The sequence below is a fragment of the Aythya ferina genome, assembly GCF_964211825.1.
Source record: "Aythya ferina genome assembly, chromosome: 1".
Taxonomy (NCBI): domain Eukaryota; kingdom Metazoa; phylum Chordata; class Aves; order Anseriformes; family Anatidae; genus Aythya; species Aythya ferina.
In genome coordinates, this window is record NC_140296.1 from 3,235,431 (window position 1) to 3,257,975 (window position 22,545).

At 44.2% G+C, this 22,545-nt stretch overlaps 1 protein-coding gene and 1 long non-coding RNA gene across 3 annotated transcripts in view; both read left to right on the forward strand.

Moving 5' to 3' along the window:
* ACER3 (alkaline ceramidase 3) overlaps positions 1-14,504 on the forward strand; it is a 52,699-nt gene extending 38,195 nt beyond the window's left edge. For both annotated transcript variants that reach the window (XM_084535327.1, XM_084535328.1), the window contains exons 7-11: positions 848-906; positions 3,984-4,085; positions 6,361-6,465; positions 7,855-7,900; positions 8,127-14,504. In XM_084535327.1, the coding sequence (XP_084391453.1) occupies positions 848-906; positions 3,984-4,085; positions 6,361-6,465; positions 7,855-7,900; positions 8,127-8,180 (366 nt within the window). In that variant the 3' untranslated portion in view covers positions 8,181-14,504. The remainder of the gene's footprint in view (positions 1-847; positions 907-3,983; positions 4,086-6,360; positions 6,466-7,854; positions 7,901-8,126) is intronic.
* A 4,237-nt stretch (positions 14,505-18,741) lies between these two features.
* Positions 18,742-22,192, forward strand: LOC311444304. The gene is made up of 3 exons (XR_014697805.1): positions 18,742-20,363; positions 20,707-20,802; positions 21,561-22,192. It is a non-coding gene; the product is annotated as an uncharacterized lncRNA (long non-coding RNA).
* The last annotated feature ends 353 nt before the right edge of the window (positions 22,193-22,545 follow it).

Here is a 22,545-nt window from a genome sequence, read left to right on the forward strand (position 1 = left end):
GAACAAGCTGCTTTTTGGCAGGAAGAAGGCTTAGAGAATAAAAAGGATGGGCAGTGAAGCGATGGTGTTGGTGTCAGATAATCCTCATCCCTTCATCAGTCAGGCACGATGCTCATCTTTAGTCTGTGTGTCTTGGAGATGGTGTTGGGTGCATCCAAAGCTTGCCAGAAAACAAACGGAGAGTGATTTAAAGATCATGAGGCAGAAAATAAATAATTACCTCGACCTTTTCTATAAGCCAGGCTGTTGCATTCAGCTTCATGGAGCCTACAGTGAGCCAGCTTCTGCTCGTGGAGCTTTTCGGAGCACGCAGCCTCCTCGCTGTGTGCTTAGATTGAATCCCAGCAATGCGGAGTAGTCAATTTAAATGCTTCCTGCAAAGGCTCTTCCATGCTGGTGCTCGGTGTGGGCAGAATGCAGTGTTTGCTTTCAGGAAAAAAAAATACACTTCCTTCACTTAATATTTGATTAATAACTTTTAAAAGTGTTTTCAGCTGGTGTTTATGCATCCCAGGGTTGAAATGTACAGATAGAGAAGAAATAATAGGATTTACTTAGCAGTTTGATTGCAGGATGTTTACCGAGTGCCATCTAGCGTTTGCTTTCTGATTCAAAGGAACGTAGCTGTGGTTTTACACTGACTTTTCTCGTGATCGCATAAACAGCGTGGTTATAATTGTATTTTTATTTGAAACTTCTGTGAAAGCCATGGATAGGAATATAGCAGGGGTGTTATTTTTTTGAGGCTAAGAAATAAAAACCAGTCTGCAAAAAATGTTATTCCTGTAGCGTTTGATAAAGTCTCTTGACTACCACTGCTGAATTTTGTCTCTGTTTTTATTTGCAGATCATGTATGGGACACTAGTTTCCATTATAGTTCTACGGTCTGTTTATATAGTATTATGGTAAGTATCATTCTATATTATTATTAACCCATTATAAGATATTACTTAACATTTGTGTCTTTTTTTGTGGGTTTAACAAGAGAAATGAGCAGTGGCGAACTTTCTTTAACTGGGTACATGATGCTAGCTCACGTGCTCTCCTTGGTTAAAAGGAACTGCCTCACCTCCCCAAATTTTCTTGAAGCCAGGGGGTTATCATTAAGCAAAGTTGCTATCTCTGCACTTGTGGTCAGCCTGGGACTTCAAGGGGGACAGAGGTTTTGTCCTCACAGAGCTGGATAAAATGTGAGACCTTGCAAGTGTCCAAACTCGACTTTTGATTCTTGGAGGCAGGTAAGAGCTGAGCTCTGCAGAGCTGAGCCATTAGTATGTGTTTTCCTTTCCTCGTTCCATCTCAAGTATCTAAAATTCAAATGTAAAAGATAAAAAACAAAAAAATTAAATGATAGTTTTTGCTACAGTTTTGAATAAGTAAAATTAGGTATATGTAATGGAAATTTTAGTCACAGATACACCGTACAAAAGGAATTGAGTATTGGGACACATTGAGAGGCTTCAGAGCACAGAGTTGGTGTATAAAACTGAAGAAAAAGGAGTTGAATCAGTACTGGGATAAATATATTCCTTCAGCTCTCAGGGGCTCTGTCTCTCCCCTGTGAAGAGTTGGTTTTTTTATGGATTTGGGGCTTGCCTTTGGAAGTCGCTGATTTCTTTCTACGGTGTCTTCAGGCTAAATCTGCCTTTTGTTAACCTTTGAGTTATACACGGGACTGTTCAGGAACACAAGGAGGAATGCAACAAAAGGTGTGAACTTAAAGTGGATTCATTGAATCACCTTTCAATCGCAATTTCAGTTAATTTAGTTTGACTTTCCCCCAAGAAATCGCCACAAGCCAAGCATAAATGTTCACAGGCTGCTATTGAGCAAGAAAAACTTAGAGCTGATTGCATTTGCTTGCAGCTGTAGAACCATAACCCATTTAAAGAAACTTTTCAAACCCATAAACATGGAAATTTTAATCCTAACCTAGAGATCTAAAGGGGTATTGCCTTAAATTACTTCCAAGGGGAGCGAAGTTGAATCAAGTTTAAGGAGTTCTAATTCTGTTCTTGTAGCTTTGGCCATTTAGATTGAATTTCTTTATTTTAGTGTATACAAGCCCTTGGGCCTGCTCTTTCTCCAGCTCTGCAAATTCCACTTTTTTGCATTATTTCTGCAAAAATTTGTTGCTTCCTGTCACTATCAATAACACCACCATCCTCCCAAGGTATCATCACTTGTTTTCTTCCAGTAAAGTCTATGAAGTTCTACCTGTTTTTTTCCCCTTCAATTTTAGAGGTTTGAGGATATATTTTGTTAATTAGTTAGATCACTTCATTGAAACATCACTCTCCATAAGCTGTACTGCTGCAAATTGTGGTTAGAAGGTTGGGATGGGGAAAGATGTCCCGGTAGGGAAGCTGTGCTGACCTGCTGGTGCCCTTTCTCTTCTTCAAGCCAGCCCTGAGTATACTTTTAGATTTACTTCTGCATTGCTGAAATGCATTTCTCTCTTCCTGTTCGTAGCTCTAGCACTTGTCCAAGCCTGCTTTAACTCATACATAACTTCTGCTTTTCTGTTTTATTTCCTTAATATGCGTTAACTTTTTACCACTCGTCTTTTTTAGTACAGGCTTGGAAGTCACCCTGAGCTCAGCATTAATACCTCGAAGGGCAGAATGTAATTCCTAGCAGGCTCTTCCCTCCTCTCATCCTTGCCACTTGTTGTCATTCCTGCCTGTTTCCCCCAGCTTTTTGTCTCTTTCTTGGATCCTCTTCCTTCCCAAGATTATGACTTGGCAAATGTTGCTCTTTGTTCACAAAGCGAGTTCCCTGTTAATGAATGATGCCAGCCTCTCTCATATTCCCTCACAGAACCCCCTCATTAATTCCCTGAACAATTCTAGCTATAATTACCTAATTACCAGCGTGTATAACATACCATTTAGTGCTCTTTCATGTCCTGGGCTTCCTTGTGTCTCTAGAGCACTGAGTTGGGAGTATCACAGTGCTCTCTGCCATGCACCATGCAGAGCTCCGTGCATTTATTAGACTAAATAAATTATGATTTTGCTGATTATTATATTGGTTTGTTGTTAACGTGTGTAACTTGTATCTGGCTCGTTCCATTTGGACATGGCAGTCGCCAGTGCTCACAGCTCTGAAATAAATCCTTGCACAGCACAGTGGAGGAGAAGCAACTCAGGAATGCATTTTAACCAAAATATCTACGCTGTGCGTTTATAAGGGTTAAAAAACGCTTGAAGGGTGTTTCATGGCAGCTTCTTGGGGTTGGAATTGGGCTTTGTTTTGGATTTGCTAGTGGGAAAGGAGCAAATGCCAGCAGCTTCGTGTAGGAAGTTGGCAGTTCCATGGTCCAGCCTGAATGCAGGTAGTGAGGGTGAACTTATTAATGATGCTCTTTTTTGTAGCTCAGTCTTCAGGATGGTTTTTAGATCCTCAATAGGACTAATTTTTCTTAAAATGCAGTTATCATTTTTCCATTGCCAAGGACAGCTAATGATAAAATTCGATATGAAATTATTGTTCTCTAAAAGCATTTATTTGGTTAGTTGTTGATCGTGGTGGTCTTCACTCACAAAAGACTACAGCCATTCTGAAAGACCTTATTTGAATGAGTCCCCTCCTAGAGATATATCCTGCATCGTAAATGAGCCTCTTCTCTTGGGAGAGTCCTAATTTGTAACGTGGTTAATTTTTAACTAGAAGATTGTACATAGGACTGACAGATACCTTTTAGACAACTTCAGCTTTCCCACTTAGCAGAACAACTAGTAATGGAGAAGTAAAGCCTCTGAAAGACCAATCCTAGAGAATGCTAATTCATGAGAAGCAGAGGAGGTAAAATACAATAGTTAAATAGATAAAATTAGAATTTAATATATTTTTTCCTTTTGGGAAAGGTATCTTCCTAAATTAATCACTTTACTTGTATGTAATAATATTTATGTATGTTACAAGCTGCCTTTAAAGCATCTTGAACTTAATACTACATTTTTTTCCTCTCTCTCTCTAGGGTATACCCATGGCTTAGAGGTCTAGGCTATACATCTTTAACTGTATTTTTAATGGGATTTTTTCTCTGGAATGTGGACAACATTTTCTGTGATAAATTGAGGTGAGCACTTTCGCTTTGTCTTAATAATATTTTAGCATAAAGCTTTGTTTTTTTCTGTGGTGCATGTTCAAGTCTCCATCTGATGGTACATATGATAACAATGCCTACAAAACATTCAAACATTCACAAGTGTTTTTATGCAGTTTGCTCGTGACTGAATTCAACACTGAACAGTTCTTTTAAAGGTTTTCTTTTCCATGAATAGATTCCTTTTATTTTTTTATAATTGATATTTCTCTTTACTTTCCCTCAATTTAAATTGAAGTTAATGTCACTGAAGTAATTTTGAGGATCTGTGGCATTCAAAAGTCTGCTCTTCACACTTGATTTCATCTGAATGAGATTTCAATCCTGCTTTTTTTTTTTTTTTTTGGTTTCTGTTTCCCGGGAAAATATCAAGAGCAGCAGTTCTGCAAGCTACAGAAATACCTGCTGCAATCTATCTGTCACCAGTCAACAGCAGCTGTTGGAGTGTCTGAGAAAGAGCAGTAACTCTGTGAGCCAGTGCATTGTGCTTGGCTGTCATCATTAAGCCTGAAGTCTTAGCACTTAGAGGAGGCTGGGAAAGACTTCATTTCTGTTTAGTCTATTGCCAAATGTTGCCTTTTTTTATTTAAAAAAAGTATTCCAGACAAACCCACCGTGTTGTAAGGCTACATACTCTGTTCGTGCAGGAAAGAACACCAGCCCAACACGTTATCTGAATGTAGTTCCCTGGAGCTGAGCAGCTTCATAGCAGCCCCTCTCCTTTTCTTAGTGCTGGTGGAGATGGAGAGCTTGATGCCAGCGTCTAGAAAATCCCATCCTGACTCTCTGACACACTGTTAGAGGCTTGAATCTGTGGTGCACAGAGCTCCTAGTAGGTTGCTTTGTCAGGCTCAGCTTGTAACATGCTGTAAAGAAATCCAGTGTCTTCCTTCTGTCCTGTTTGGCTCTGTAGACCTGTTTTAAATCAATTTAAATCAGCTGCATCACATTGCTGGTGAGATCACAACCCCCTAGCTCTCTGAGCCTGCTGAGCTGCAGCTGGAGCTCCGTGGGGCTTTGGAACTTCCTCCTAGGCTCAAAGGTTGCAGCAGCTGCTTAAGCACTTTTTTCCATCCTCGTTTTGCAAAGGGAAAAAAAAACGTTAGCATGTTTGCTGCTACACTTGTTCGGTTATGGTGCTGGAAAAAAAAAAAAAAAAGCTTATTGAATAGCTTTAATCAGATGTCTGCAGAGCCTTTGAGTTGTGCAGGTGGTATTATAACTCTAACCTTTGGAAAAAAAAAATACATTTTAGTTCCTTGTAATTTTTTATTCAATAAAGATTTAACGTGTGAATCATCCACCCACCTGCTCTTTTGGGCTTTAATGTTGAAAATTGTGGTTTGATTCAGTTTTTGTTTTTTCCTTATTTCATTTAGTCTGGAGCTGACTTAAAAAAATAAATAAATAAACCAGGAGTTTTTGAATTTGAGCTTTGTGATTTCTTGCCATCTCTGTCTCTCAGGCTGTGCCAGGGTGATGGTTTGGGTGTTCCTCACTGAACTGAAGCTGTGTTCACGTTCGTGGCTGAGTGGCTCTGGAAACCTAAGCAGTAGCTCAGGGATTAGCATTTAGTCCGGGGCACTAGACACCGTAACATCATGCAGTAAATAAGTATTACAGAAGCTGCAGGTTTTTTCTTCCTTCACACCTGCACTGGTTACTATTTTCCCTTTTTGTTTTGACTGAATGTGAAATAGAAGTCAAAAAAGAAGCCAGGCAGGGGTAAATGTTGCTTCACCAGCAACCAAACAGGCGTTACCTGCAGAAGCCCAGTGAGCAGGAGAAAGGAAAGGGCAACTTAGTTCTTTCCCTTTCTTTCTCTGTCTCCATTTAGCCTCTTTCCAAGTAGCTCATGCCTCAGAACTGTTCAAAACACAGAGCATGTTGGCAGAGTGTTTCAGATCCTCCACTTTCATTGCTTCCTCACTAAACACCCGTTCTGTCCCTGTTTTATAATAAACCACAGATGGCCAAGCTAAGCCCCTGTGGAGCTGGAGAATAGAGGGAGTGGTTGCCAAAGGCGAAGCAGGGATGTCACATTCTTCTCTCTGACCTTATCCTCAGCGTTTCTTCATTATGGACAGTAATTGGCAGGGTTGTGGGGTGGAAAGGTGATAGAACTCATTTGAGGCTGTGGGATGCCATAAATAAGTTCTCCAACGCTTCAGTCCGGAGGTAACTGATCACTCAGACCTGAGATTGCTTAGTTTGGAAAAACCAATTGTGTGGCATTTCTTTCTTCCAGGGCACTACGAGAGAAGATGCCTCCTGTCGTGGGAGCCGTGACACAGTTTCATGCATGGTGGCATATTCTCACAGGCCTGGGCTCTTACCTTCACATCCTGCTAAGGTAGGAAATGTTTTCTGAACTGGTTGATCATATTTCAGGAGGTTTCCAAGGTTCATATTTATTTCAACATGTATCGATCAGAAGAGCAGGCAAATGATTCCTTGCTTAACCAGTGTGAGCTTTCCTTTCCTTTTTTGTAACTGATCTGTAAACTCTGCAGAAGTAATGTATGTTCTTCAAAATATAATCATCAGTCTTTAAATAGCCGTGATTCTTCAGGAAAATGCAGTTGACAAATGGGAGCTCTAGCAGTTAAACTGCAAAAGGATTTGACAGTATATTTCAGAAATAAAAGCTATTAATATCTTTCTGTTCTTCTGCAGCAATCCTCAAGTGTTTAAATAAGGTTTAATTTTAGAAATGTAACTCGTCTTTCTGATAAGCACTGTCACTCCCGAAAACAAGCAGGCATCATGCTGTAGTGCAGAAGGGGTGACAGCTGGAGTGGTTGGAGCAGAGCTCTTCCCAGAAGTGCAGGATGTTAGCTGTAGAAGAAATCTTCAAATGTTTAAGAGCCTAAATTAGCAAGTCTGCAGCCAGCAGATTTTTGTCTGTTTTTTTTTTTTTTTTTTTTTTTGCTCTATACCACCATCTACTGGAAGCAAGAATGAGAGCAGAATGTAAGCTGGAATCCGGAGGACGTGTGTAGTATGTTCAATATCTAAATAATTTTTTACCACTTAACTGTAAGAGAATCTCTAGCAGGTACATTCTACATAGTTGAGAAAACATGATCACATAGTTTGAACACCATAGCCAAAGTTTTCCCAGCGTGCTGCACAGAGAAAACAATTTGTTTTCTCTTTCCTTGGGGAATGCACAGATGCCTGATGTCTATGCCAACCCAAGGAACCGTGTGCTTTCTCTGCAATCGTTTCCCTGTTTTTTTCTCAGCCACACTGTGGCATCGCTTATGTACCTGGGGAAACATCCATGTAAAAAGTGAGGTCAGGCTCAGGTCTGCTGAGAAAAAGAGGATAGGTCAGAACAGAAATGAGATACAGAACCCAGCCGTGCTTTTTTATTCTTTTTATTGATATCTGCTATATTTTGTGATGCACTGGTGAAATTACACCCTTCCAAACTGACAGGCTCTAACCCCTATTCAGTCTTTTCTTTAGCTGAGAGAATTGACTTCTCTGGTTTCTCTCTGACTAGACACACATAGGTGGTAGTGTAGATCAGTTTCTACTAGGAATCTAGCACACTGGGATTCACCATAGGCTAATACCCCCTATTTTGCATAAACTTAGGCAGAATGGGTAGTTCTGCAGTCCCAGAAGCAATTATTTTCTAGCTGGAAAATAAAACCGGGATCGGGACGTAATTATTACTTTGTATGCTGTTTTATGCATCAAATTTCAAGCACGCTCTCCTTCTTTCCCTCAGTTTATACACAAGGACACTTTTCCTGAAACACAGGCCAAAGGTGAAGGTAAGCAACCAGCGTTTTGTGTCTGTTCATGAGATGCAGCATTCAGGTGTCTTGGGCCTGAACATGCACTGAGACTTGCTTTTTGTGCCTCTTTAGGGTATCGTCTTCAATATCTAGTTGCATTCTGAGAAAAGCAGCTAAAATATTGTTAACAGTTGGCTTTCTGTTCTGGGAGAGGTGGTATTCCAAGAAATCTTTCCACTTTTTTGTGTTTTTCTTTTAACAGTTTGTGTTCGGGATATGGCCTGTTCTTCTCGTGGAGCCACCCAAGAAGCTCTGACCGAGGCCCAGGCAGCCCCACGCAACCACCTGAATAAAGCGATTCAACAATTGCCATGGCTGGATTGTCAAAATCATGGATCTGTTCGAGTATCGTTGCTATCAAAGGACTTCTCGGTGTTACTAGGCCTGCCAGCCAGAGCAGAGCGAGGTGCTGGCACGCTAGGGAGATAACGTTTAGTACAGCTTTATTCTAAGTTGTTAAAACAAAGTTTAAGACACAATATTTTTCTGTATATATTGTATAGCTGATGATACTGAGCTAATATTTCGTGCTGGTCACAGAAAACTAACCATTTTTGGAGTGGGTTGAGTAAGTTTTTCATTCAGTTGTTGTTCTTTCTGTGGTTTAAACTAATATTAGTAACTGAATGATAAAAAAAAGAAACAAACAGGTCATTGATGGCCAAGCTAAGTATCTGTGTGGCCTATAGTGAGCTGAATGCTTAACCTGAACTACTTTAATCTTGCACTTTTATACAATTAATGAAGTCTGTAATGGTTGATTTCTGGCTTTATTCTAGCCTTGCTTCTCCACAGCCTCCTTTGCTGTTTAAGTTTTAAGCAGAAAAGGTTGGGATACATGTGCCATTTAGGTGATTTTGTACCAAGTTTCCATTTTCTCTTTAGTCCAGCTGAGGTGCATCCTGGAGGATGTTCCAGGGTGTGACCAGGAGAAGACACTTACAGTGGTGAAGCATTATAAGGGTTCTTGTTTGTGTATGGGAACAGAAATCCTGTTTTGGTTGACCAATGATCCATCAGGAGACTGCAGGATGACTGTATAACCACAAGAAACACTTTTTAAAACGTTTCATTATTTACATGCCTTCCTTTTCTCTCCCTGCTTTTCATTCCCTGTGTTCCGTTCTTCATACAGGTTGACCAGCACCACATATGTGTGCTAGATCAGCTTCGAATTCATGCCTTTCCTATTTAACGAGTCTTAAATATTAGTCTGACTTTCAGAATCATCTTCGTATTCAGAAATAATGAAGAAAGAGTTAAAGAACAAGATTTACATTGAGGAACCCCCAAAATATAATTGGCAGTATTTTGATTGCTTGCTCTTAATCTTTCCAGCACACTTTTTTTTTTTTTTTTTTTTTTGGAAGTTGAATACTTTTTTTAAACCAACCTTTGGCTCTTAATCGGGTACAAACCCTCTGATTTCTGCAGCTCTTATCTACTCAGCTGATCAAAGTTCGTCAGTAAGCATAAAGAAAACATTGAACTAACAGTTTCTCGAAATATACCTCATACTGGAGGCTCTTGTTTTGTCTCCCCAGATCTTGGGGCGATGACTGGAGTTTGTCTCCAGGCCTCCTGGCTGCCATGCTATGCAATTTCTGATGCTCTGAGGGATTTGTCCTTCTTGCCGTGAAGGAAAAAGGGAAATGCTCGGACTGATTGGACCTCCTGTTAGGTATTGATTTAAAACCTGCAGGCAGCAGCAAGGCATGGTTCAGTAGCTATAAAGCTGTCTCCAGGATCACAAAATTCTGGCTAATGTAAGCTTCCTTGCTCTGACTAGTGGAAGAAGTGAGACCGAAATCTGTGTTGTACAATCAGTGATAACTAAAATAGTCTTTTCCCTTTTAATATTTTTTTTTTCCTGCTTGTGACTTAGCTGCATCCTCAGTGTCCATCAGTAGCACCTCTGCTGGCGCACGTCTCCAAACAAAACCATTGCTTTTAGTTCTGGTGACTGGCCCTGAACTCCTGGGATCATGCAGACCCAAACTCAGGGCTGGAACAAGACCTTGAATGGCTTCAGCAAGGTTTAAGCACATGCTGAAAGCAGTATATTTGCAACCTGTAATCAGCAAACCGCTATAAAATTCCTGAACAAAATTTTTAAACAAATCTGTTGTCAGTAGGCTCCAGCTCCGTAGATGAGGCTCACATCAGCGCTAGGAAATTTGAGGGGTCTTCAAACCAAAAGGTTTGAAGAACAACTAGCACAGAGGGAGGAAAATGCTGGTTTGGACCAGGTGTCTGTAATTACCCAGCAGGCTTTTTTTTTTTGTTGTAAAGAGATTTGAGAGCCATTTCTAAAACGTAGCTTAAAAATAAGTGCCTGCCTTTCCACCTCCAGGCTCTTTCAAGCGTGTTTCTGCACCCTGTATCTTATTTTCTTGTTTAGTATGTTTACGTGCTCCCATAAATTAGGGAAAACATCCTGTAAAAGGAGCGGTGCAGCAACTAGATGCATCAGCAATCACAAGTGACATCTGCTCGACGCGGTATTATTTTTAAGACAATGAACAAAACCTGTATTTTATCGCCCTTAGTTTTGTTTTTGGAGGATCTGAGGGGCTCTGCTTTTAACTTTTTCATAACTGCAGAAGTCACAGTCTTCTAAAAAGCCACTTTCTTAGTGATGAGGCATCTCTCTTATGGCATATTTTAAAAAAATTTGTGGATTCTCCCACACGCTCGGAACAAGGAAGTATACAGTGATGGTTTTTTTTTTCAGGTCCTGTTGAATTGTTAGGATTAAAAAAAACAAAAAAGAATAAATGGAAAAGCTCTTAATTTTATGCTGCTGTTAGCTTTTCATTCAGATATCCTTTGTCACGGATGGTTTTTATCTTAAAAGCTTGTGCAAATTGTGTTCTTCTTTCATTCCAAATGACCGAGGGCCACCCCCTCCCAGTAGCCTTTCTTTCAGGTTCTGTTAGACCCTGAAGAATGTAATTTATATGCATATCCTTCTGAGCATAAGTAATCTAAAATTATGGGTGCTTTGGGTTGACTGCCTTATTGTGATGTTGAAAACGGCAAGCCAGTTCTAGCTTTGTGTCACTGCAACTCAGAATAACTTTTCTAGTGCCTGGAAAGACAGAAGTCTTCACGACTGTCACTTGTTAGATGTCTGTTAGGCTGCTTTTTATTTCCATCACTTGTATTACATGCTGAGTTTTTTTTCCCTACAGTCTTAAGAGCAGCATATCCCAAACTTTTCTTGCACTACAACTTAAAAGGTGGGTCAGCTTTGATCCTGGCCTTTTGAGGAGGATTCAGACAGCAGCTACTTTAAAGGGGATTGCAGAAATAGCAGGTGGCTTTAAAATGAATCGTGCAGGCTGTGTTGGACAGACTTAATGACAGTGATAAACTCCTCAGTTCTTCAGCATCTATGAAGAACCAGGAAATTATCGCCTTGAGACCATCAGCTTGGCACAGATTAGCAGCTGAGAACTTCTTCCTTGCAAGTAGTAGAAAAATGTCAAAATAACTCTCCCAATACAGATCAACTCCATGCTTGTTGCTGGGAATCAAGGTTCTCTGGATCCAGCTCTAAAGAGGAGACGTGAGAAAGAGAAATCTGCCACCAGGAGGCACCTTGTCTGCGTTTTGGAGGTGGTTTTTGAAGCTGGCTCGCAGTATTAGTCATCTCCGGACCTCATCCTGTTGCTTTTCCTTTTAGCACAAGGAAGTTGTGCTACCAGCAAGTGTTTCGAAGACTACCCCGTAGTCAGAATTGGATTATGCAGTCTGTCACTTGCCAATCTACCTCTGTGGTGTATTGTTCAATGCCTGTGCCCTTAATTATGCCTGCCTGACAGTGCAGGTGCTCGAGCAGCCTGGGGTCCCTGAGGCTTGCAGCAGTGTTTTGTGGATCTGTGGCTGCCTGCTCACACTGCAGAGATGTCCTGACACATTTGGTGGCTGTCAGGCTCCGAGGTTTTGCTCTGTCTGCTCTGCCTCTGCTCCCAGGAGTCTGGTTTAGAAGGGGATGTGAGTAGGAGGACTTCAGTGCAGACAGGTGAAGTGAAACCTTTTTGGCACCGTATTGTTACGCTTCAAGCTAAAATAACGTGTACAACTTCTTCGGCGTGACTTTGGAAGAGATGTGATAGGAAATACTGTTCTGTAATTAGTTTTAATTCTCTTCTAATCTGATATTGGGCTGTGTTCATCCCCAGCCTGCCTTGTTTGGCTGAAGGGAAACTGTGTGACTCAAAATGTTTGATTCTTTGGCCGTAGTTTGCTCCCTGCACCTGGTTTCTAGCAGCTGAAGGAGTTTTTCAGCAAATTCATCCATCTGAAACTCATAACAAGAGTGTCCTTCCAGTATCAACTTGTGTTTCTCACTGCCACCACCACGTTTTTTAGCTTGTTTTCCAAAATTCCAGTAATACAACTTTTTAAAACCTATTTCTCCCAGTGTTTGTTTTTTTTTTTTTTTTTTTTAATTTAATATCAGGTGGTAACAATTGAGTGTAATGCCTGGGAGTGGAAGACAAGCTGTAGTGAAGCAGCACTGCTGTTTTCCTCCAGGACACCTCAGAAGCCAGGAGCACGCTAGCACTTCAGTGGGCTGTGTGCCCCATAATTTTAATTGACATATCCAGGTAAAAAAAAAAGTTACTTTCCCTTAAAGAAACCTGATCTTCCCATCTGCACGTTTCAAGTAGGCAATGGGAGGCTTTAACTGCAAAGCACTGATTAACTGTGAGGCTTTCTTAGGAAAAGGGATAAATGATGGAGACTTTATTACCCAGGAGAAGCGAAAGCCAGAAGGAGATTAAGAAATTGTGCGTGGAAAGAGAATAACAAAAGATTAAGCACAGAATCCCATAGTATTACGTCAACCACCCTCTTGGTATCTGCACTTTAGACACTTGTGTAACAAGCTCGAATGTTTTGCTGTTTTTACATGTAGCTCTTCATGCTGCCTGCAGTCCTTGCTGCAGAGGTGATGGAATGATGTTACATTCAGTTTGTTAGAGATTTTTCAGCTGCTTTATGAGGCTGGAACGTGACACGAGTTGTTTCAAACACGAACGAAAATGCTTTTTGTTTTGGGATCCTGTAAGGTAACTGCAGAGCTCAAACTGGGTAACCATTAAGATGGAGTTGGGGTTTGTTGGTTTTTCTCGCCCAGCCGCTGCCTGCTGTTGCCAAGTGCCTGACCTCTCTTTTGCAAGTCTTGTCCGAGAGCTGAGGCTGTGTTTTTCCCCAGGGTCTGCAGACAAGGTCCTTGGTAGGTTTGTATTTCATGAAATACTCTTCTAATGCAGGAGTCGGAGTGCTCCTATTTCTAATTGCTTTGCAGAAACGTAGCTCTGCCCTTCCTGGCTGCCACCACGTGCCTCCCATCCCCATGTCCCTGATGCTGGTGGCTCATTCCCTACTCTGAAAGCTGCCTGCTGGATTTAGCCCCACAGCTGCCCCTTCATTTTACATCACTGACAGGCAACGTGAAGGCACGGCAGTCAAATGAGCGCTTTATGCAGCGCCCCATTTGCTTACTGGAGCTCCCTGCCTGACAATTTTGAGGGCAGGATCGGTGCCTGAATCTCACGCTTTCCTTCAGACCTCTCCATTTACAGGTGCTGAAGGCATCTAGCTTGGAGTAAGCACCTGAGGGCAGATTTAAGACAAATCAAGGTGAGAACCCAGCTGCTGCATGACCCTAAACCAGTGCCTGCACAACATTGAGCGCACACCTCGCACAGGTTGAGTCCATGTGCTCAGAGCAGGTGGTTGAGATTTTGTGAATAAATCTTGACCAAAGGCTTTTCCCATTGCTCGTCCTTCCTCACCAGGACATGGGAAAAGCTGTAAGCACAATCCGAGGTTCACCCTTCTTTCCCCAAAGCCCTGGAACAACGTAGATCTATTTCTTAAAACCAACATTGTATAGAGATGGGCTCATAGAAATGTGCTCATAGAAATCACTTCGGTAGCATGATTTGCTAAATTAACGCCTTGGTCAATCCCTGCAGAAGACTAAATATTACTCCCTGGGCTCTGGAAGAGAATTGCAAGTAGCATAAGCAGTAGTTACTCCTCAGACTGATCAGGAACTGTTTTTTTTTTTTCTCCTCTTGATCTTCCAAACTGACATTGACTCTCTGATGTTGACCATTGAGCTCAGCTTTGTGCACTGATGCCTTGTGTACTGTTGTAGCACATAACATCTGCCCGCCTCTAAGAGAATGAGAAATTCCCGGCGCGTTATGTGACCAAACTTTTTAACGTCGACACTATCAGCTGTGATATTTTTGTCCCGAAATTCAGCATATCGTTGCCGAGATGGAGAAATACACTGTGAGAGGTGAAGAGCAGTTGGCTGGTAAAACACAGCTGCATCCAGCAACGTTTATTGACAATTTTGATAATCCTGAACTGCTTCTTTGTACCAGAGCAACTGGGTAACTAACGTTAGGCTTCTCTGTATCAGCCCGTCTTGTTTTGCGAACACGGTAGCTTTGGATATTTAATGTGTTTCATTTGTTACTCATGCTGCAGTCGAGCACTAATTTGTGTCTTTATAGTTCAAAATTATTAAAGAAATTTGTTTTAAATACAACTTGTCCTGGGTGGTTTTTTGGCTTTTGGGTTATGCGGGGCTGGTTGGTTGGATGCTGGTGGGTGGCCGGGTGCCTCGGGTTAGATTGGAAGCCCCCACCAAGCATCCTCTTTTGTATGTCCAATGAAAAAAAAATTACATTTTTCACAAAGCCCCAGTTAACGTTAGCTCATCTCTGTGGTTATGCCAGCTCGTTTTTGGCAGTTCTGCTCCCGTGGTGCAGAAATAAAACGCACAAATAAAAGCACAGCACCTTGCTCGGAGGCGTGGTGCTGCCTGCGGGCAGTACAGAACCTTCTCTCCCTCAAAACCCAACCCATTAAAAGGGGATTTCAGGTGCCTGACACGGGTGGGAGAGCAGGAGATGGGAGGCAGGCGAATGTGTTGGCAGCTTAGAGCTCACATTTTGGCTGATGCAGGGCACTCCTCAACCTCACCCTTTTCCTCTTTCTTTTTCAGTGGCAGAGGAGGAGAATCGCAGCACGGCAGGACCTCTCCAAGCAGAAGTCGTGGACCAGTAGCACTTACCAGCAAGACAGCACAGCCCAGCAGCCAGAATCAGGTACAGATTTGGGATATTTCCCCCAATTCTGGCCCATCCTACTCAGAGGACCCATTTCTTCCTGCTCACATCTCTGCAGCTGCGTCTCTTTTAGGAACAGCCTTGAATTAGATACTTGGGGGTCAAACCACAGAGCAGGAAACCTCATAGCAGTGGGGTAAATGCCATGGGGAACCTCGCTTCCCATGACACTGCTCCCTGCAGTTCAGAGCATAGAGAGCCTGGAGGATTGGAGGTGCGTGCCCCAAATCTCCAGGTGTGAATTCTGCCTTTTAAGTTTTTTGTCCCAGCCTTTGGAGCTCCAATATTTCTCCTGCAACCCATCCGATTAGCAGATCTGACATAGACCAGGAACCGTGTTGGATGGGTCACCTTGGCTTTGCTTCATTGGTGCGCATCCAAAATAAAGCCCAACTTTGCCTGAGTGCCAGCCTGGGTGAAGCACAGTTTTGCACTAGCCCAGAACTGGGAAGTACTTTGAAATTTCCCTGGGGAAAAAAAAGAACATCGTGGTTCTATCAAAGACCTCCTCCCAGCCAGAATATTCAATTTCAAGCTTGACAATTCGCTTACAAACCTGCAAATTTACTTGCAGCTTTCTTAATGTTCAACCCCCCCTCTTTTTTTTTTTTCCCCTTGCTTCTCTTTACTCAGCCTGTTAAAATGCTAAAATTGAAGCTATTTATTTGCAATACTTCAACCCCTGTGCTCCTAACCAGGGGCTCACGATGGAGATGGTCACTGCCAGCTTGGCAGGGGACTTTTGGTGCTCTGTGGATGGTGATGTTGAGGCTGATAGGAGTTAAGTTGCCTGAAGTGGTGGGAGGCTCTTTGCACCCAGAGCAGGAGCAGGGCTGGGAAGTCATCGTCGTTCACCTTGTGCCCATGATGGGACCCCACGTTCAGCAACAGGGAACTGATAGCATGTGGAGCACCACGTGTGATGGAGAAAACATCCCGACCTACAAGCAGAAACCTCCCAAATTTACCGTGGACCCATTTTGCAAGCAGCCCAGTTCAGCCAGCACCCTGGTTCCTAAATCTTTGCCAGGATTTTGGGTTCTGCACACTGGGTTTCTCACCTGGCTCCCACACAACACCCTCTGTAATCCAAGTAAACCACTGAAAAACACCCACCCTGATTAACCTGCTTCACTCTGAGACGGGCTCCCTAATTTGCATGCGGGAGGCACACGCTGGCTTAATGGAATTAGCAGTAATTAACACCACCAGAGCTCGGTGCATGCGGCTCCGGGGGACCGTGCACCCACAGCACAGCACCCGGTGACACTTGAGCCACCGAGGGCTCTGATTCAGTGGCTCCTCATCACCGAGCTCAGGTGGGTGAATGTTAATGAGCAACAGCTCGCACAAACCTGCAGAAACGGAATTAATTGAGTTACCCTGCTGATGTAAACTGATGTCAGACCCCTAATATTTATAGGCCGGCTGCAGAGCATCGTTGCTGCGGTGATTTATGGGGATGCCTAACTTTAGCAGTGCTTTTTTCCTCGTAGCTGCCGTGTTGACTCACTGCCGGGCAGCGGAACGGAGGAAATTGGTTAAAATATCACAGCGTTGTGTAAACCTGGGGACAAGTCCAATTTCTCCGGTAAGAGAAGCAGCAAACACCGCAGCCAAATCCACTCTGCACCTGGGCAGACCTGTCCTGGCACCCATGAGTCACTGCTTAACAGCATTTTGTTAGTCTGAAGTCTTCAAGTTTTTTTGTTGTTGCTGTTTCCTTTTATTTTTTTTTCCTATTTGTTCAAGGCTTTTCTCTAATCTTCTTGTTTTTAACATCCCGCCTAGGCTGGAATGAAAACAAGATTAAGAGCTAGTTAGAAGATTAAAACCAGCAATGAACCTGCGAGCCCCGACAGCAAAGCAGAGCTGTCGCAGGAGGGATATTTTTATACAGCTTATTTGAAAAGCAAACAAACTCCAGCTGGGTTTTCGTGCTGCTGGCATTAATTGAAGTGGGAGGGCTGATTAACGGCTTGCTGCTGAAGATCTCTCTGCCACATTCGCCTGAATTTTTGACTGTTTGCTCTCAATTTGCTTTGCAGCTGCTGTACAGCTCAGTGGGTTTGTCCATACGCTCACATCCCGTGGTGTTCGTGGTCAGGATGGAGTGGAAGCCCCTTTTGTGGACCACGGACCAAGAGGACTCATCCTCATCAGCTACCAGCACGTGACAGGTCAGCAGCTCCACATCAGGTCTGTACGCCCATCACAGCCACTCCAGCCCAACCCCGCACTGAAATCCTGGTACAGACCAGGTCTTTGGCAAAATCAGTGTTTAAACAGCACTCAGGACGTCTCTTTAACAAGAGGACCCCAAATCAGTGTAGAAAAGCATTTAGAAACAGCACCTTGTAGACAAGGGATGGAAAAAATGTGCAGTGATTGGGGTGCCACCTTCAGCCTGAAGAAGAGAAGGTTTTGGGGTGACCTTATTGCAGCTTTTCAGTACTTGAAAGGGGATCATGGAAAAGAGAGAGTAACTTTTTGCTCAGGCAGACAATGATAGGACAAGGGGGAATGGTTTTAAACTGAACGAGGGGAGATTTAGATTACAGGTCAGGAGGAATTTCTTCACTCAGAGGGTGGTGAGGCACTGGATTGGGTTGCCCAGAAAGGTTGTGGGTGCCCCATCCCTGGAGGTGTTCAGGGTCAGGTTAGATGAAGCTCTGGGCAACCTGAAATAGTGGGTGGCATCCCTGCCTATGGCAGGATGTTGGAACTGGATGGGCTTTAAAGTCCTTTCCAACCCAAACTGTTCGGTGACTCTATGATAATTTTATGCCTGGGGTCTCCTGAGGGATCTGGGGTTGAGAACAAGGAGCTGTGAGACTGCAGAGAGGTGTTTCCAGAGCAAACTGATGCTTATGAGCACGACCTTGCTCTGCCAGCTCAAGGTCTGGCTGATTTAATCATCTGGGTGAACAGACCTGGCCGTTCTTGCCTTGAGCAGATTTACCAGTTGTGGACAGAGTGGTGGAAGCAAGAACTTTGTGCAGGGGTGGTGCTGAGTATCTGGAGCAGAAACATCCTCAAGTGGGAAGGCTGGAGGTGGTGGAGAGCGTCCCTAAATGGTGTTCTGCCTGAATCCATGCCCAGCCTGGCTGTTTGAGCTTCGAGATCTGGGCTCAGGGAGAGAGCAACATAGGAAAACACTCACTGACAGCCAAGCTGTATCTTAAATACATGTGTAGAAAGAGCCTGATGAGATCAGAGATTGTTCCTGTTGCGAGCAGCTTGAAATCAGGAGTCAGCAAATTAGGGAGAGCAGAAGGAACCTCGAGTGTTACCCACCAGAGGTGTGACAGTGGTTGGAAGCCTCACACGTTGCTCTCAGAAAGAAATGTGCATCTATACGAGCTGTGAAGCTCTGGTCCCTGTCGATGGGAAGCGTGTAACCCTGCTGCATTCGCATTAAAGGCCTCGCTTCTTGTTTTCTAGGCTGCTGAGAAGCACTGGAGATGCAATTTCTGCAGTCGCCTGCCCTGCCCCAGATATTAGGCTGTGGGATTCCCCCCAGCAGAGCCTGGTTTGACACCAAATCCTCATCTACAACTGGAGCAACACCTCATCGATTCGAGCCCTGCGTCCCAAACCGAGCTGTTTCACAATTAACTCACCCTCCAGGTAAAAACCGGGCTCTGGCTGCCACCAGGCTCTGTTAGCTGCAGTGCTGCGTTTTGGAAGGATGCTGCCACCTCCTGCATATCAGCACAACTGCAGCAGGCAAGCGGGAGCCTTTGGGATTCGTTTCACAAAGGTTGCCTGTGACTTTGGCTGAAAGGTCGAGCCCAGGCTGCTTTGCTTTTGGGGCAGGGGTGGGAATGGGGACAGCGAGCAAGGGAATCCCTCTTCTTCCATGAGCTGCACCACACAGGGATGCTTTCAGAGCTGGTAATGCTTTGGAAGATCTCAGGCATACAGCAGGAGTACCAAAAATGGGTGATAACAGGGCCCTGCTTGTTCCCCTGCTAACAAGAGGGACACAGACTAGGTGTCCCCTCGGCCATATATAGGGTTGAGCCTCTTCAGGCCAGCACGATGCCCCATTCCCCAGCCGCAGCCCCCAAGCTGCCATGCCCTAGCACAACACAGCCTTCCCAGGATGAGGCCTGAAACCTCCAGGTTGCCACAGTCTCCTCCAGCTGCATGCTCCAAAGCTAGATTTGGGAAGTTGTCCCCAATATCTGAGTTAGTTACAAGTCCTGAAGCTTCTCTCCTTGTAAGAAGCTGAGCTCTAAGAGATTTTCTCTTTATTTTTCCCTAAACTATCAGTGTCACTGAACTGGATTTGTTGTGTTTTTTTCCTGTCTTCAAAGTGAAACCAGCTCTGCACTTCTGAAACCCTTTTTACCCTCTCTTTTTGGCACCTGTGGCCTCTTGCTGGCACAGACGGATAGTGATGAAAAGACATTTCATGGGCCGAATCCATTACTAGCCCTAATAAAACGCCATGTGCAGGGAGGAAACAATTTGGATGCATTGGGATGGATTACATCCTTGGGGTGGATTTATATCCTTGGGCAGGATGATTTCTCAGCATCAGACACAGCAACGGGACTTTCTGTGCTGTGGGAGCACTGCTGGGTCTGTTTTTTCTCTCTTCTTTTTTCCCTTTTTTTCCGAGAATTTAAGGCAAAGCTAATCATTTTGTCTCAGCTTTCCCTTACCGAGTGCTCTGCCCTACGCACTTGTTTGCTAATTAATCCAGCCCTTTCTTTTCGGCTGGCAAATGAGCGAGATCACTTGAATTATTAAAAGTGGGGAGGATTTGGGATTATAAGGAGGACCATATAATTAGCTAGCTGGCTGCTGTCCCCTACTGCTAGCCTGGGATATTAATTATTTTCATGCTGATTCAGAGGGAAGGTAGCCAAGCTCTGAATCAGCCCTGCCACTTCTTGCAACACCTGCCTTTTCCCTAGATCTCCTCTCCAAATCCCAGCCAGCTCTGGCAGCGTCTCGTTAATGTGATCAGGCTTAATTGCAGCACGAGCCAGGGAGGGTTGCAGAGTCGGGAGAGAGTTCGAGTAACTGCTCTTCCTTCCACATTGCAAAGCAGGAAATGCTGCCTGCAACCAGGTGATATTTTCCTCTTTATGCCAATTAACAATTTTTATTTTTATGTTTTTTACAGGATCAGAGGGTTCCTTGCCCGTTGTTCTGCCAGTGAGCTGTGAACCAGCCTCCCTTAATGAAACTGAAACCCCAAAAAGGCCAAATTCTCACCTCGTGTCCACTGCCCGGCAGCCACGACATGCGTCCTTGTGCGAGTGAAAGTGGATATGACACAGATTTAATGAGGCAACAGCTTCCTGGCAGCGCCACAGGCTGCTCAGAAGCTGTATCATTATTCATTTACTTGACTAATGCAGTCGTGTTGTGAAAAAGAGAGGGGAAAGCTGTCTGAAGTGCTGAGTACATGAGAAGGCTTCTGAAAAACAGAGCTAATTCAGCAGGGTCTGCTGGAGCTCAGGCATGGAGCACGTCTTAGTCTGGAGGTTGTTGGAGAAACCTTCCCAGGGACTCTCTGAAGGTTTAGGGGCCTCATCTCCAGGCTTTCAGTGTCTTTTGAGCTCTTAAAATGATGTTCGTGTCTGTTTCCCAAACAGGTAGCAATGAGAAACTGCCATGTCAAAGATCTCTGCAAAAGTACATTCGGGAACATCTACATGCTCATGTTGGCTTCAGTGCAGTATTTTCCCCTAAAAGGTAAGACTCGTGGAGGAGCACAGGGCAGAAGCCAATTTGTAGACACAGCAGGATTTCTGAGTGTGCATTTGGGGGCTGAACCCAAGGCAAGGCTCGGGGAGGCTCCCAGGTCCTTACAATTCCTGCTGAGGGGTCAGATGAGGGTGCTGAGCTGAGGATATGTGGATATGAGGATATAAGAATCACATCGCTGTAGCTTTCCCCACACCCTGGGCTCCACCTTCGCAGCCAGCCTGGCTGCAGCACATCAATCTCGATTGCGCTAACGCTTTTATGCTCGCCTCCTGTTTGCAGCTAAGCTGATGAGGCTGAGATGTAGAGGTGACCTCTCTAATTAACACCCAGGCAACCTGCCCCTGAGCTCTGTAATCCTAGACAGGCCCCGGGAAGAGAGGTTGGAGCTGGCTTCCTCACCGAGTGCAGGAGTCAGCATGAGTGCTGGGGCTGTACGTGCTGATGTTGGGCTGACAGGGTACGAGGAGATGCCCTAGGAGCCTCCAGGAGACGTCCTAGAAGTGCTTCTTGAAAAAATACCTCATTCTGTAAAACCATCCCCTTCGGAAATGGGGAGGAAAATCCCAAATGACGAGTTCTTGTGGGGTGAGCATGATGGAAATGCAACAGATGCAAGTGGCCAACACCCTGGTGGGTGTTAGAGGTAGCTAGGTCAGAAATACATTGAAGAAAATGAGTAAACCCCTGGGGAAATGTGTCCTTTCGGAGCCACTGGCTACTCAGCTCACTGTCTTGTGTTGCAGGGGATCCTCTGAGTTATCTTCATCCCCGTCTTCTTCCAGGAGCTTTGCTCTACGTGCACGACAGCAAGGATTTGGGCACGGAGGACAACCCACAAGTGCTTCCTGAGGGTCACCACGTGGAAGGACAAAGTCTCTACTACCAGGTAGTGCTTGATATATCTCCAAATGACTTGAAGCAGAAGGATGCTGCTACCAAGGAAGAGTTTGGACTCAGTTATGCCAGCGTACATCCAAAGTTGGCATCCCCTGATGCCAAGAGCTCTGCCTTTGTCAGCTCTCCGCATTCTTTTGGGAGCTGCTGGAAATGGCATCCTCAGACATCTGCCTGCTCAGAGCTGAAGGCAGAGATGGCAAAGGGAAAAAAAAAATCACAACTCAATGTTTTTTGGCTCTGGGGTGAAGAGACTCAGCAGGAAAATTGCCTCAAAAGCTCTTGGCAGGACCGTTTGGAGTCAGCATTTGTTGGGGCTGCTTCTGGCCTGCCATAAAAAGCGCAGCGGTGCCGTTTGCTCCTTTCCTTCCTCTGCTCCAAGGAACATGGGCTTGTTGGCAAGCCGCTCGTTTTCCAGACTGTCTTGTTTCTCGGCATGGAAAACCCCATGGAAAAAAAATAAAATAAAAAATCAAGGTCATTGCCTGGAGCCCTTCTTATAACGCTGTCTGCTCCCCTGCAGAGGTCCGGCCCTGCCAAAGTCCTGGAGGGTTTGTGGCCAGGAGATGGCATTGGCTTCTCAGTGCTTGTGCCCTGAGAAACCCCAGCAAGGTGGTTTCTCAGCCTTTATCTGCTAATATTGCAGCACGTCCCTAGACCAGGCTTTGCAACGCCACCTTTTTTTTTTTTTTTTTTTTTTTCAGCACTCGGGTTTTTTTCTCCTGAGGTGGCTTATTCATAAGCAGGCGAGCGCTTGATCAGGAGATCAGATCGATGCCGGGTAGGAAAGCTGTTAGAGCAAGCCCAGCTCTCCTCTAATTACACCCTGCTGAG